The sequence below is a fragment of the Micrasema longulum genome, unplaced genomic scaffold (assembly GCF_059751315.1).
Source record: "Micrasema longulum isolate JH-2025_06_02 unplaced genomic scaffold, ASM5975131v1 h1tg000210l, whole genome shotgun sequence".
NCBI lineage: Eukaryota > Metazoa > Arthropoda > Insecta > Trichoptera > Brachycentridae > Micrasema > Micrasema longulum.
The window spans coordinates 597,940-614,356 of NW_028277415.1; the positions used below are offsets into that span (position 1 = coordinate 597,940).

Genomic DNA, 16,417 nt, shown 5'->3' on the forward strand with positions numbered 1-16,417 from the left:
TTTTATTTTTCAAATTACAGCGAAGTCAAAAACATTAACTTATTTATATGAAAGTTTTTTTTATAAATTTCATTCATTTTCATCCTCTGTTATTTGCCCTTATTTCAGGTTCATAAAACTACAATATCCCATTTCATATGGGGTTAAAAAATACAGAATAATATATTTATTGTGTGAAGATGCATGAATAAATACACTATACGAGTATAATAATGAAAAAATATTATATTACAACAATACTTTATTTTTTAAATTAAATAATTCATTAAAATAGCAGTCTTATATTTAGGTAAAGATTAACGCTATGAGTTTTGTTTTAAATTTACTTACCCCATATAGATTTCCTATATACCCATATTGTTCAATGACTTTATCCTGTAGATATTTCTATACATATAATTTCAGGGGGTACGAAATTATCTACAAAACAGTGGGAAATATTTATATGTAGTATGCATATTTTTATTTTGTATTGTGTATTCTGTCCATTTTGTTGTAAAAAATACAAATTTAAAATATTTAAGCTTATTATCGAAAATTCTTGGTGAAATTTCATCGTAGTTTACTTTCAAAACGTATATTATGACAATTCATACCTCACAAACATCAATTAATAGCTTGAGAATAGATAATTTTAAGCAATCCATTGGTCAAAATAATAGAATCACCAGTGAAAAAAGATAAATAGATTATGAACATTTTATGTAGTTGAGTAAGGTTGTGATCCCGTGACAGTAATTAGTATTCGCTTCGGTCGGAGGTTCGAACCCCACTCTATCACAAATTGTTTTAATTTTTTGGTACGCCTATTAACGACTTTATAAAATAGCCTAAATTCAACATTTTTGTTTGAATTTTTAAGAAAGGCAATTTTTCGTTTTTGTAGGTAGAAGGCACAATTTAACACCATGTATCATTTTGTATAGAAGAAGGAAAAATGTTTTTTTTAGTATCACTCACGGACCCAAGGTCCCAGGTTCAAATTCCACTTTACCACAACTTAATTTCCATTTTTCCAGCACAAGTTATTTACGACTTTTAGAAAATGGTCTGAAAATTAAAATATTTGAGTTAATAATAAGAATTCAAGTATTTCTCCTTTCCCTTTAAAAAAAACAAAACGTATTGTTTTAAATAACCGTTTTTTATTTTATTCATAATTTTAAATACCCGTTTGGGTTGAGTACGTATTATTATCAAAAAGTAAAAAATATCTCTTTTGGTTACTCATAATATGAAAAGCACATGATGACTCTACGGACCTCATATGATTTTTAATTTGTCTATAATACTCGTATTATGATTCTTCAAAGACAGGTATATTTAAATGCTAACCATTTTTGCATGGTTTACGACATAAAGTTACCCGTATATAGGTTTCTATTGAAAACAGGTAAGTTTGTACCTGTACAATAAGATGTTATCATATGTCAACATACACAAAAAAATCAACATGGTGTCATAAATGTGCCTTCCTCCAGGTTAAAATTTAAAATATATATGTATCTTAAAAAACGTTGTTTTATACTAGTAAGCTTTTATAGGGTGATATATTTGTTTACACTATAGCCCTAACAAATGGCTGTTTCTGTGGATGAGTTATAGTTCGACTCTATGAAACTCTCGTTAGCAATAGACAATTCATCTATAATCTCTTTACTATCTTCTTCGAAATCGCTTTCGTCATCTTCTTTGTCAGAGAATTGTGTGGCTGTGTATAGCGGGTTACTCGTGAAATTCGCCATCTTACTGTTTATCCTACCCGTAGTCACAAATACGGAGTCGTAGTGCCAATCATCTGAAAATATATTAAAAGTTAGATAAATTTAATATTCTTAGGCCCAGTTGCACCAAAAAGTTAAAAGTTAAATAATTCTTTCATTTTCGTCCAAATGTAGAAGATGAATTGCACGAAAAAAGTTAAATAAAAACATCATATTTTAACGAAAACGAAACTTTTGTTGGTGCAACTGGGCCTGACACGTTCCATGTTAAGCAATTTATTAAAACTACAATCGAGTCTCGGACACTATGGTTCAGATAAGCCCCTGTAAATGGCGTAAATGCAGAATATGAAGAAATATAGGGAAAGACCTAAGCCGGATTCACACTTTAATATAAAAATCGTAGGACAGGAAAGCGAATACCCCCATTCACAGTTAGACGCAATTGGAGAAACTGAATATTAGACTTAACGGTTGATAAAATAAAATTCGAATAACCATTTGTGAATTTTACTCGAGTGCAGCGACCGTTTGTGTTGTACTGGGATACGCGCACAACTGGCGACAAGTCCAAGTGAGTGAAGTTTGTCAAATTTTCAACGGCCCGAAACTAATTGGAATTTGTGGAGTTCAGTGATCGCAAACCAAGAACCGAGAAGAAGATTATATGAGGGGGTTAAATGCAAAACCGCCACTGTGCATGATCACTGTTTCTCGGAAGAACAACTAAACTGGAAGCAAAAATACTATTTCTTTTAAGTTCAATGTGCAAATTGTGCATGGTATAACAGTAAGCAAAAAGATCATTCGTTTTAAGATAAATGTATACATTTTACTTAAAAGACAAGGTCATTTGCCAAAAGCTATTGCAACAAAAATAACTGCAATCTAACATGTCCAGTACTTGATACAACAGATAAAATTAAATATCTTGTTGTATACATATACCAAAACATAAAATGGAAAGACCATATTAGTGAACTAGTTAAACGTATTAGATAATGTATATACATATTTAATAGATTAAGAAATATTTTAAAAATCAAGAATTTTAAAATAGCTTTTTACTCAATGTACAATCTTTGTTACAATATGGTATTGTAGGATGGGGTGGTGCATATGCCAATATATTAAACCCCTTTTAAAATAGTACAAAAATTAATTATTAAAGTAACTCTGAAGAAATCCTTAATATTTAATACGGAAAGTGTATAAAAATATTTAAACTTCATACAGTAGACACTCTATAAAATAAATTCTATCATACAAATTTATAAAGAAGAAAAAATAAAAGAATTTGAGATGAATAAGTCACTCAGATATCAACATAATATTAAAATTCCTAAATTCCACACAAGTCATGGTCAAAATTGCTTTGTCTGTAAAGGTGTAAAAAATTATAACAATCTTCCTAATGAACTAAAAACTATTAAAAATAATATATAAATAATTAAATTTAAAGTAAATCTAAAGAAATTATTTGAACACGTGTAAAAACTGCATTTAATTTTAATTAGTATGAATGTACTTTTGTTTTATGTTTTTTTATTTAAATATCCTATGTTTTTTTTCTCATGTACTTATATTTAAAATTATATAAACTCTTATAAATAAACAACTACAACAGGGTAAGTCACTCTCCAAGCACAAGAGTTATTCTCTGTTTTTGGAGAGTTACAGTGATAACATTTACTAGATGTTTAAAATCAGATATGTATAGAATTTTTAAAAAAACATGTATCTTTCATGAAATTTATTAATAAAAAAATATATATTTACTTCAAAAAAGTAAATGGAAATGAATGTTAACTGAAGAGGTACTTCGATAAAGGTTACGAGACGCAAAAAATATGATACGTCAAAACCATAACGTTTCAACATTTCAAGACATAAGAACTAATTTGTTGAGAAGATGAAGACTGTGCATAAAAGCTCGTGGGAATAACTTTGAAAATTTACTAAAAAAATAAATGCATCTCAACCAAAAAAATATTTTACTGTATTACTATTTACTATTACAAGTAATTTATTATTGCCAAAAGCACCTATTTTTCGTTTTTTGAGTTACCGTATTTGAATTACCATACCGTATTAATTGCCCATACCGTATTTTTTTAAGAAATCGCATCCTCTGATCTTTTATTGATATAAAGAAAAAAAAATCTGTGGTAAGGACTACTTTTTTTAGAATTATGCGAGAGTTTATTTGTTCTTAAAGCTTTTTGAAATACTATGTGACTTTTTACACCTGATATTTAAAAGAATATCAGTGTCGGCGTCTCCGATACACTATTGAAAAAAAACTACAATTCAATAAATAATAATAATGAAATAATACTTCCGATTGAACGACACGTTTTATTTTTTTTCTCCAATAACATATTTAATATTCAACAAATGAAGAATTTTTTATTTATTTTTTATTAACATATTACCCGAAAAAAAATTCAGGTGACAGTTGACAATTCATTGAACACATTTGCCTTTTTTTACAGCCTTTGGGGTGTTCCCCACATTTTTATTACGTCAAGTATCTGGCCACCCTGTATATTAGTGAGGGACAAAAATCAAATAAGCAAACGGAATTACATTCACAATTTTCTCAAACTAATGCTTGTTTGACTTTCGAAACGCAGTTAACATTTTATAAATGAGTACCTACTTATTTGAGCATGTATTATTCGACTATGAATCATAATTTCATATTATATCTCTTTAATGACTTCATTTTATTTTGAATTCAACCTCCTGTTGTTACGATTTTATCTCAAACATCCGTCCAAATTTCGAAACACGTGTTTTTAACACAGCGATTTCAAGTTAGTAACCACATTTTTTATTTGATAAATATTTTATATCAGCCTTAAACTACATAATTCACATTGACATAAATGGCAAAGTATTTATTCCATTTATAGGTAAAATTAGTCATTTATTTATTATTTGTCAAACACATTTTATAAATATTACAATAGCGTTTTCGTGTCCAGATCGAACATTTTTTTTATAATTTGTGAAAAAACAGGATGTTCAAACTTAATGGGAATGGTAAATGTTACACATTTTTTAAAATGATGTCTTTGACCAGGCAAAGACAGCCCATAAACCCTATAATTGCAAAGACTTCTCAAATGCTTTGGTAATAAAAACTTTTTAAATCCTAATGATCTGAATCTGTTCAACGGCGTTATTTTTGTTTTATTGTGATGCGTGTATTTTACTGTTGTATTTTAACTTACCCTCTAAGCAGTACTCCGTGGTTCTGTTCCTGACGCGGTCTATGCCGATCAAAATAAGTCCAAAAACTAAAACTCCAGCTACCACGAAAATAATGTTCCAAGAATCGTCTATAAACCTGAAAATGTACAAAAAATTATAACAATTGAAGGATTTTTTTACAAAAACTGTATAACTGAAACTGAAATGTTTTCTCACTAAATGAAAAAAAAACTGTTTTTTTTTTTTTTTTAATATTTTGATTTTTTTAAAGACAGTATTGTATAATACGGAAAACATGTTTTTGAATATTATATTTAGAACAATTAAAATATTTAATAAATTTTTGACAGAGAATGTTTTTTGCGGTTTATGGGAAAATATTCAAATTCCCGTTACGTATTTTTTGTAAAAAAAACCCTTCAATCAGTTTGTTGGTAAGACCACCAACAAACTAATTTAAATATTTTTATGACTGAAACATTTTCTTTATTAGTTCGGTTTCATTCGGGGAATATAAATTGAGGGGAAAATGATGTGAAAAATCTCAGCTATTTTTGTTCCAACAAAAGTTTAGGAGGAAACTTTTCCGAAATATTATTAGCTATAGCGTTAAACGTCCTTTTTTTATTTCATTGGTACGATAACAAAATAAAAATATATAATACAATTCCATCCCCATTATGAAAGACAATATCGTTTTGTAAAAACAAAACACATTTTACGTATGAAAAATTCATTTATACTAACCTTTGATAATTAATTCCAGCAGTCAAAACCAACATATGAGGCGTTTGACTGTGTGAGCAATTTTTTCCACTAAACCCTTCGTAGCAGATACACATCCCATTACTATAATAGCCTCCTAAACATTCGCATACTTCAGGTGCTACGCAAGATTCATTGGCACACGGGAGGCTACATATTGGAACACAATTCAACCCGCTACTCGTTTCTGCGTAACCTTCTTTACAAACACAATTTCCTGGTTTTAAACAAACTCCATAATAGCATCCAATGCATTCTGGTAAACAAGGCATTTCAGGATCTTTTGTCGCAAAACCTTTGTGACATGTGCATGTTTCTGGTGAAGTACAAGTACCATTTCCACAAGATCTACTACACACTGGTTTGCAGGTAAATTTATCCATATAATCGATCTCATTATCTGTTTCGCATTTACACTTCTGCGCACAATTAGCTCCGACACAATTTTCTTCGCACGCTCGATTACAAGTTTCATTTAGTAAAGAAAATCCATCAAAACATTCGCAAGTGTCAGGAGCGACGCACGCACCATTTTGACAAGGTTTCGAACAATACGGCTTACAAGAAAAACGGTTTTCACCATCAAAGGCAAATCCTTCGTTACACGCGCAACTATCCGGAGCAATACACGTTCCGTTAACGCAATCATGTTTGCAAACGGGTTGACAATTATATGGATCTGTCATGTTGATCGAGTATCCGTCAAAACAAGTACATTTATCTGGAGCCGAACAATAGCCATGTGCACATTTTGCAGAACAAAATGGGTTGCAGATATATTTATTGTTTTTGTCTCGCACGTATCCCAAATTGCACGAGCATGTCTCTGGAGCTGTGCACGTCCCGAATGAGCAAAGCGCTGAACATTTTGGTACGCATACGTTGGGCATTGTTTCGGATTGGACGTAACCATGATGACACGTACAAACATTTGGCGAAGAGCAGAAACCATGAACACAGGGTTGCTTACATTGAGGTATACAAGATGAATTATTAAAAGGATCGGGTAAATAATTTTCCAAACAGGTGCAAACTCCAGGTGAAGTGCATATTCCGTTTTTACAAGCTGAACAAACTGGATCACATGTATAACTTGTAGTGATATTCTTTTTATATCCAGCCAAACATTTGCATGTCTCTGTAGCGACACAAATTCCATTTTCACAATGATTGGAACACATTGGTTTACATACATTCCATATATTAGTGACAAATTCGTACGATTCGTTACATTCGCATGTATCAGGACTGTTTGGGAATCCATTAGTACAATTTGGAATACACATCATTTGATTCACTGTATCTAAAGCGAACCCTTCGTTACAAATGCAGCGATCGGGACCGATGCAAACTCCATTACGACAGCCGCTTTTACAGACCGGTTCGCATAAGAGAGAGTTATTATCAGGATGTTCATAACCAGGATCGCATGTACAATAATCTGGCATTGTACATATTCCGTTAAAGCAAGATGTACTGCAAACAGGTATGCAATCATTCTCGAGTAAAGGAGTTTCCTCGAAACCTTCGTCACAAGAACACTTGCCTGGTTCTACACAAACTCCATTTTGACACGGAGGGTCACATAACGGATTACACTTGTAAAGGTCGACCTGATCACGGGTATATCCAGTAATACACGTACATAACTCAACAGCGGCACATACAGAGTTCACGCATGGTCGCGAGCATGCTAGTTCACAGCGTGTTGTGCTGTTTAAGCTCAACTTGAACCCCATATTACAACTACAGTTGTTGGGCGAGATACATTCGCCGTTCTCGCAATCTGGGTCACACTGTGGCGTGCATGTATACTTGTCGAGAGGATCAATACTAAAACCGGGAAGGCAGGTGCATTCATCAGGCTTAGCGCAAATGCCATTAGTGCACTTGACAGTGCATTTAATTGGTGAACATTTGTTATCAATAAGTTCATATCCTACATCGCAAGAACATTTGTTAGGAGCTATGCAGAAGCCATTTTTGCACGCGTTTGGACAATGTGGGATGCATTTCAAGCTATTTGTATCATTTCGAACATATCCAGATAGACACGAGCAAAAATTAGGCTTAGAACATATTCCATTGGAACATGGTTTGAGACACACCGGAATACATTTATTACTTTTAGTGTCTAAAGAGTATCCATTACAGCAATTTTTCACATTCTTTTTAACGCGATATGTCTGAAAAAGAAACAAAATAAATTAACAACATTTCAAAAGAGAAGCCTATTTTAAAAAAAAGTTACATCAATAAATAAATTAAATCATCATTATCATAATTTAAACACACCTAGTGATGCATGGGGCACTACATCAGTACATCAAACTAGATCATTCATTACATAAAGACAAGGGGACCAGTTTACGCTTTTGGTGTACGTAAATACTATGAAATATTGCTGTAAAAATAGACCTTTTTAAATACATTTATAGCAAGCTAGCGGAGATAGAATCCGAGATGTCATTTATGGTAGCAAAACATGCTAACTGCTAGACTACGAGACGGACATCAAATATATAACGAAAACAATGGCTTTCTTCCGGGGGTAAACTCGTGCCTTGAATACACATTATTAGTTTAATCCTAGGTTTATTTCCTCTACACGGTAAGAAGGCTTTGTTGTCATACTTTATCAAATGAATCACTTACTTGAAAACCCCATGAATCCGCCGTTTGTTTAAAGTTGTTACACTTATTTTGTTTGTATTTAAGGCATTTACCCAGAAACGAAAATCAACTGTCATCTTACCTACTGTCGTCTTAAGGACATTGCAAAAATTGAATCATACATTTCCTGTGAAAACAGTTGATTATCAAAACATTCCGATAACTAATAACAAAGTGCTGACACGCGCGGATATCAAATTGCTGAGAGCCAGGTAAATAAATAGTACACGACCTTAAGACCACTCTAGTAAGTAAAATAAACACTGAACTATATATATACAAGCAGTCTTATCCTGAGTTTGGTCAGCTTATGTCGTAGAAGTCAGTTCCAGCATGTAGGCATCGTTTCATTATCAAAGCACAACATTGTTTTCTTCTGTCAACCTCCAACCGGGTAGGAACTCCCATGCATCGACAATCATAATTCTTACAAATTTATTGGAATATCAACTACCAAGAGTGAACACAACAGTTCCCTGAGGCCACCGGTTGTTTAATCGGAATTAAGAATACGATTTTGAATGTTTTACAGAACCAGAGTTTAGGATTAATGTGTTTGACTCGATGGATTCTCTTTGGTAAAATCCTGAAAAAAAAATGGAATTAAGATAAATCCGCCTTCAGGTATTTTGGTTCGAGCTTTGTCTATCACGCTTCAAATCTCGGGTTTGATTCGCGTTAGGGTCAACCAGAATATTAATCTTCAAAGGTGATTTTGTTTTTTTTTTGCCCTGGGCAGAATCTAAAGCGAGAAACTGATCATTTTGCCATAACGAAATTATAGATCGAGAATAGGTGCAATTGGGGAATCAAGTGTCCTACGCACTACTGGATTTGGATGACACTATACATTATGATAAACATCATCAAATCATAACTCATAAAATATATCTAAAATGCATTGGTAAATTTTTATACAGGGTGTTCATTAAACCCTGTCACATCCAAAACCACGATGATCAGTATGAGCAAGAAGACATATTGCCTCGTTAAAATAAATTTTTAGAACTAATTAAGTTTTTTTAAATAAAATATCAAAAGCAAATGGTTGCTTACTTCTGCAGGGGAAAAACGAGGAAGGAGAGGGGGGAGTCTGGTACACCACCAATCGCGCGGCCACGTCCCCCTCGCTTCTCCCCTGCAGAAGTAAGCAACCATTTGTTTTGTTAATATTTTGTTTTTAAAAAAAATATTTATTCTAAATATTTTTTTAAATATGCTAATATGCCTTCTTGCCCATACTGATCATCGTAGTTTCGGATGTGACAGGGTTTAAAGAACACCCTGTATAATTCAAACCGTCGTTTTATTGTGAACACATGTTATTAGATGACAGGCTCTACTATTTACTTATATTTTTTTTAATAGTTTCTATTTATAAACAATTAACCTGTACATCGATTTGTATTCTATATAAATCAAACGATCAAGTGTAAATGTATGTGAGTGATGTGTTTGTGTATTAAGTCAATATTTTCATCATTTCGAGCTCTCATTTAAAATGTTTATTACTTCGCTTTTCAAAAATTAACAGTTGAGCTGTTTCACCAAAAAAGTTCAAAAAGTGAAAGCATGAGAAAATATTATCTTATGTATAATATCAATTTTATTTTCATATATTTAAAATGATGTAAACTAATAAATAATTTATTATAACAGTGTAATTCGCTCTTCAAGCACAAGACTTAGTCTCTTTTATTGGAGGGTTACAGCTATAACATTTCAAAATTCTCTTATTCAGGATTTTTACCAAACCATCGAGTCAAAACCACTCGTTCAGGGTTATGGTTCTATTTCACAAACATAACCGTATTCTTCATCAACAGTAAACTTTTTCTGATGCATCTGGCAAACAAGAAAAATTTGCGATTTAAAGTCGTCGCCAGATTAGAAATTTTGACCACGGTGTAAAAGATGTGTTAACGTATCCATTCTTATCTGATGTCCAGCGTTGCCAACCTCCATCAAGCTAAAATTGGTAGATGCAGAAAAATAAATCGGTAGATTTGTTATTAGTTTTAGCTAATCACAATCACAAAAACTGTTACTTCTGAAGCAGTTTTATACTGCCGCACCGGCCTGATTTCTCGTTTTCGTGGAGAGGGGGAAGCCAATTGTAGAATTTCCATCGAATTCGGTAGATCGGTAGATTGCTCCCAAAATCGGTAGAATTGGCAACGCTGCTGGCAACGAATATACCCTCGAACCAAGCGTACAAGTGGAAAGTTCTGGGCTTAGTTCGTAAGAAAGATAAATATTGAATATTTGTATTACACTCTTACCTCCATTCTTGATTTATTTCTTGGCACATATCGTGTCATAACTTTGCAGTTAGGAGTTCCTTTTTTACAATTTCTATCTGTGTATGATTCTAACACTCTCTGAGTGAAAATTTTCCTTCTTTGACCAATCATTCTGGAACACAAAATGATATATCTAATAAAATCTGAATTTAAGCACTAACTTTACGGTATTCCATCTTCAACTTGCATCATTATCATTCCCTTTCCGCACCTAATAGTGCATAGGGCACTGCATCGGTACACCAATATCTTGATAATTTTTGTTACATGACGGTATGAAGGTCAGTCTTACGCTTCAGGTACAAATAAATATGTCGGGAATCGAACCCGAGACCTCCTGTATGATAGGCAAACGCGTTGACTATTACATAAAGGGATGGTGTTATGCAAAAATCTGTCAAGCCATAAAATATAAAATAGAAAAAAAAACGTTTTAGTATCAGAATAATGATTCAAAAGTGATATTCTTGCTTGAAAAAAAAATAATTTAAAATTATAAATTGAAGAATTTAAATGGATCATACACATCGTGGTTTGACATTCATAAAGGAGTCAAACAGGTATGTGTGATGTCACCATGGTTATTTAACGTATATATCGATAACTGTATGAAAGAACTGAACGGCTTAAGAATGGGAGCAAAAATGGGTGATTTAACTGTCAATTGTCTTTTGTATGCTGATGATGCCATGCTTCTTGCTTAAAACAAAGAATAGCTGCAATTCTTAGTAAGAAAAGTCTACGATGTATGCAAGGGAAGCGATTTGCTGATGAATGTCGATAAATCGAAAGAGATGGTTTTTAAAAGAAATGAAAGTATGACTAAATTTAAAAATCACTGTGAATGGGGTATACTAAAACAGGTAGAGGAATTTATGTCTCTGGGAAGTATGTTTACTAGGGGTGGAATAGCTGAGAAAGATATTAGAAGGAGAGTGAGTGCCGGAAACAGAGTGAACGGTGCACTTAAATCTACTTTGGCAAACAAATGATTATCGCAGGAGGCAAAACTAGCAGTTCAAAATGGAGTTCTAAAGCCAACTCTAATGTATGGGAGTGAAGTATGGACTTGGGAAAACAGGGATAAAAGTAGGCTGAAGGCTGTAGAAATGCAATCTCTCAGGCGAACGTGTGGTAAAACTATGTACGATAGATGCACAAATGTTGAAATCCGTACATTATGTAAGGTTTGGACGAGTAGACCGAATGAACAGCGAAAGAACGGCTAAAAATATTAACAACGCGAATGTTGATGGAAGCAGAATTAGAGGAGGACCGAGAAAGACATGGCATGACCAAATCCAACAAGTACTTGAAGATGGACACCTCAAAAGTCGTAATAATAGTCGAATAGATGTATGAATGTAGAGGAAGCGAGATCTGTATGCAAAGATATAGCGGCGTGGCGTTTTATCCTCTCTGCCTACCCTTAAGGGAAAACGGCGTGATGGTTTGTTTGTTTGTTGTAACAATATTGCCAAAATGTGTTAACCCTGCGATAGACGTTTTTTTTGCCAGAATTGACGGTAAGTTTTGTTAATTACTGATTAAAAACGGCAGCTAACTTTTTTTAATATTAGAATTCATACCGATAGTAAATCTCAGGGCATTTTTTTAAACGTGAAGCAGTTATTTAAATTTTATTCATTTTTTTGCTCAAAATTTTTCATCGAAATATTATATATAAAAACAAAACAATTGACAATTTTACGTTAAAAAAAAGATAAAAATGAAATATTTCAATTAAATTATTTTTGGGGGAAACAAATTGTTCAAAATATTTTTGCGTTAGTATTATTGCAGAGGTAATAGTTTTTAAGTTAGAGTTAAAGGACTAATTTTTTTAAAATTAATAATTCCTAAAAATTCCTAAAAAAATAGAACTTACGATATTTGTTTATTCCCACAAAGCCCGTCTTCTGCACAACTTATTTCACAAACAAAAGGAATCAAAATCAAAACAATTATCATGCATTTCACTAACGTTCTTTCAACAAAGAAATTAACACGATCCATTTTTGCTTGACGGACTTTTTAGAGATTCGACAGTCACCGAAAATCACTTCAGATATTTTTAATATTGTGTAATCCGGATATTCGGTTCCATCGTGCAAAAACAATGAATAATACATTACTGTGAGAATTATCCTGGGAGAGTGTTATTGCGAGAACTGTGATAATGTTCCCAGTGACGTGCGCAAATTTCAGTACAAGTTCTAAGATGATTAGCTCATTTCTGATAGACTCCGCAAGCATAAAAAAATACATAGAGACTTTAAAAAATATATATAAATAGTAAAATCTGCCACCCAAAAACATGTATTTACGTAATTGAAATGGAATAAAGCGACGGTTTAAACCGTAAAGAAAATAAAATAATTAGTAATTAAAACAAAATGAAAATATAAAAAAATAGAAAAATGAATGACGGAAACTAGATGTGTGAAATTGCATTTGATTCGATGACGAGAAATAAAGAGCAAAAAAAGACAAAACGTTTTTTCTCTGTTATTCTGAATCGAGCTTCTTAGTTCTCTTCTGTAGCTATTAAAAGAATTTTCAAATAAATCTAGACTATTATTTTTTTTGTTAAATGTTTCATATATTTGAGGGATGGTATAATGTTTCCAATGATTAGTTTAAATGTTAGAAATTAAGAACAGATCAGACAGTTCAGTTGGTCTGGAAGGGAAACGATGAGAAGGTAGATTAATCAGTTCTGGGGAATCAAACTTATTATTTATAGTTTTGTAAAGCAATTATATTTTGTGCCAGCGCCCTTGAGGTGATTTTCATAAAAAATAGCGCTATATGAATTACCCAATTATAATAGATGTTAAACATTCCCTGACCTTTAGCAGCCTAAGTCATCGAAAGGGTCGAGAGTTTTGAATAGCTGGAAGTGTACGAAACGGAAAATAGAATAGTGTAAAAGCTCTGGAGATCAGATGATTAGTCATTAAAAACTAAATATATTCTATACCATGTCTGTAAGCATCTATTCTCTTCACTAGGGCCCAAAATATCAAACTATTGACCTTAAAGAATAGGTGCCTCAGAAGAATTCTGGGTGTATGACGGTGTGGAATGTAATGTAGAAATAAGACAACGGACGTTGCTCACTCATTAAGCGGAGTCAAACGGCTGGCTGTGCCATGTATTACGGATAGAAAATAAATTAATGTCTCCCGAGAGCCTTAATCACGCTTGCCTACTTTACAAAGCATCAGATGGCTGACCGTTCGTTCACGTAACTACAGAACGTAAACCTGGCTTAGGAACACATTTGGGAGTTGGCCGCAGACAGAGATGCCTGGAGAGATTATATGGATACAATATACTCTATATATATTTATATATAGAGTATATAAAATAGTGGTATTGTTATCATTCCGTATTCTGTCTCGTTATTCAGACAGTAATTAAAACTAAGGACGCATCAATACGCGCTTTTCCCATTACACCACAGATACCAATATTAATGGAAAAGTTATACAGATATTTATACAGATGTCAAGACGAATGGTTAATTTGAAGGAAAGTTTATACTGTAAATAAGACACAAACGTAGTTGCTTACGTGGATTATATTGAGTAAAAGGTTTGACAGAGAGAACGAAAAACGGGAATGTCTAAATACAAAAGAACTCAACTCTCAGAAGTTTAACATAAATATTAACATTAAAAAAAAAAAAAAATTAAAGCTTGAAATCCAAAAATCGGACAATTTATATAGCTAATTTTGATATATTGGAAACACCAAAATATCGCGAATAAAATTGATTTCGAATGCATTCCTAATTCAAACATTCTTAATTAAATCAAGTATTTCGAGCGTTTTAGTAATAAGCCCTCCGCGGGTGGGTTGGAATAATTTAATTTATATCACACCATTTCACTAACAACCGCAGCGTATATTGTTCATTTTTGTTGCATGAAGGTAAGATGATCGGTTTTACGCTTCGTGTGCTAGTCCAGGGACTATGAAAATTCTAGCGCAAAAAAACACACGTTCAAATAAATATTTCATGCCGGGAATCGAACCCGATACCTCTTACATAATTGACACACGCGTTGAGCGCTTGACCACAAGGCAGACGTATTTAATACAATTTATCATATTCTCTATAATATTTCCTTAAAATTAATTATCACGAGTTGCCTCTGACAGGATGTAAGGACTAAAAAAAAATATTATCAATGGTTATGCTGTATAATATGTGCTTATTACTATGCGTTGGAGGGTTTTGCAAAAGGAACTACAATAAATTATCATAATAATTATTTTGGAGTGCGATAGTGAATTTAAAGTTAAGAGTTTTATTTTCTTTCAAATATAAATACAAAATAAAACATGAAGAAATGTGTATTGGTTTTTTAAACAACAAAACGAACATCAGAGTTGGTAGAAAGGATAAAACCCAATTTCACTCTGTCATTGCATAAATACCTTGCTTCCTCTACATTTATTAATCTTCTCATGAATGAACGCATTATTCCGACTTTATACATGTCCGTCTAAAAAGTATGTGTTGAATTTGGTCATGCCATGTTACATTTATTAATCTTCTCATGAATGAACGCATTATTCCGACTTTATACATGTCCGTCTAAAAAGTATGTGTTGAATTTGGTCATGCCATGTCTTTCTCGGTCGTCCTCGTTTTCTGATCTCATTAACATTCGCGTCAAAAATCCTTTTAGCCGTTCTTTCGCCTTCCATTCGCTCTACGCGTCTAAACCAACGCAGCAAGGATTCTTAATTATGCGGATGATGCTTGCCTCAGCCTCACATAATGCACGAATCTCGAAATTTGTACACCTATCATGCATAATTTTACCACACGTTCGGCTAAGAGACAGCATTCATCGTCCTTTCATCCTTGTTTTTCCGATTCCATACTCTTATACATCAGAGTCGGGACAAAAGTTCACTGTAAACTGCTAATTTTGCCTCTCGCAGAAAACATTTATTGGCCAAGGTTGATTTAAGTGCAGTCATTCAATCTCTAGTAAACATACTTCCCAGATATACAAATTATTTTACCTGTTTTAGTACAACCCCATTCACAGAAATTTCACATTTAGTCATAATTTGATTTCTTTCAAAAACCATCACATTCAATTTACCGACATTCATCAGCAAATCGCTTCCCTTGCAAACACCGTCGACGTTTGTTACCAAGAATTGCAGGTCCTTTGTGTGGCTAGCAAGAAACACGGCATCATCAGCATGCAAAACACAATAGACGGTTTAATTTAAGAATGATCACAATCCATAACTTGTTACTGAAAAAAGTTTTTTTAAATATTTCATTGGACTTATAGGAAAAATTTATATCACAAAACTTATTTAACAAATGGTACTAATTATAACAATAAGTAATACTATAAACAGAACATGTTCCAAAATACTCTATTTTGGGTATTACGAACTTGTACAGTTTTTAGTATTTTAAAAGTATTTTTTATTTCGAACTCTTACTAAACATGTTTTATTTATTCTAGTTTTATGCGAAACGTCATTTTCCTGTTTTTATTTTTATAAGTATTACACTAATTATTATTAAATAAATTATCATCATTCGTCCTCTATAATATATCGTTAAATTTTTAAATGAGCTAAGTATGTCGGAGTCATTTGGTTTTTTTTTTACAGAATCGCTCATCTTAAACATTTTTTTTTTTAAATCGGCTTCCGATTGGATCTATCCTCTGTTTATTTAATTTTTAT

General features: G+C 32.6%; 1 protein-coding gene across 1 annotated transcript; it reads right to left on the reverse strand.

Moving 5' to 3' along the window:
* Window positions 1-226: 226 nt before the first annotated feature.
* LOC148283713 (uncharacterized) lies at window positions 227-12,820 on the reverse strand. Its single transcript, XM_088243393.1, has 5 exons — window positions 12,573-12,820; window positions 10,664-10,796; window positions 5,691-7,894; window positions 4,964-5,079; window positions 227-1,798 (listed from the first exon to the last, which is right to left on the reverse strand). The coding sequence occupies exons 1-5, from the start codon at window positions 12,698-12,700 to the stop codon at window positions 1,572-1,574; spliced, it is 2,808 nt and encodes a 935-aa protein (XP_088099519.1). The 5' UTR covers window positions 12,701-12,820; the 3' UTR covers window positions 227-1,571.
* Between the last annotated feature and the right edge of the window lie 3,597 nt (window positions 12,821-16,417).

Bases quoted from the DNA above. Each gene is read 5' to 3' on its own strand.
- LOC148283713 (XM_088243393.1), bottom strand. From the start codon at position 12,700: ATGGATCGTGTTAATTTCTTTGTTGAAAGAACGTTAGTGAAATGCATG. The intron at 10,797-12,572 runs GTAAGTTCTATT...TTTGTGTTCCAG, and splicing joins TGTGGGAATAAACAAATATC to AATGATTGGTCAAAGAAGGA. The intron at 1,799-4,963 runs GTAAGTTAAAAT...ATATATTTTCAG, and splicing joins CACGGAGTACTGCTTAGAGG to ATGATTGGCACTACGACTCC.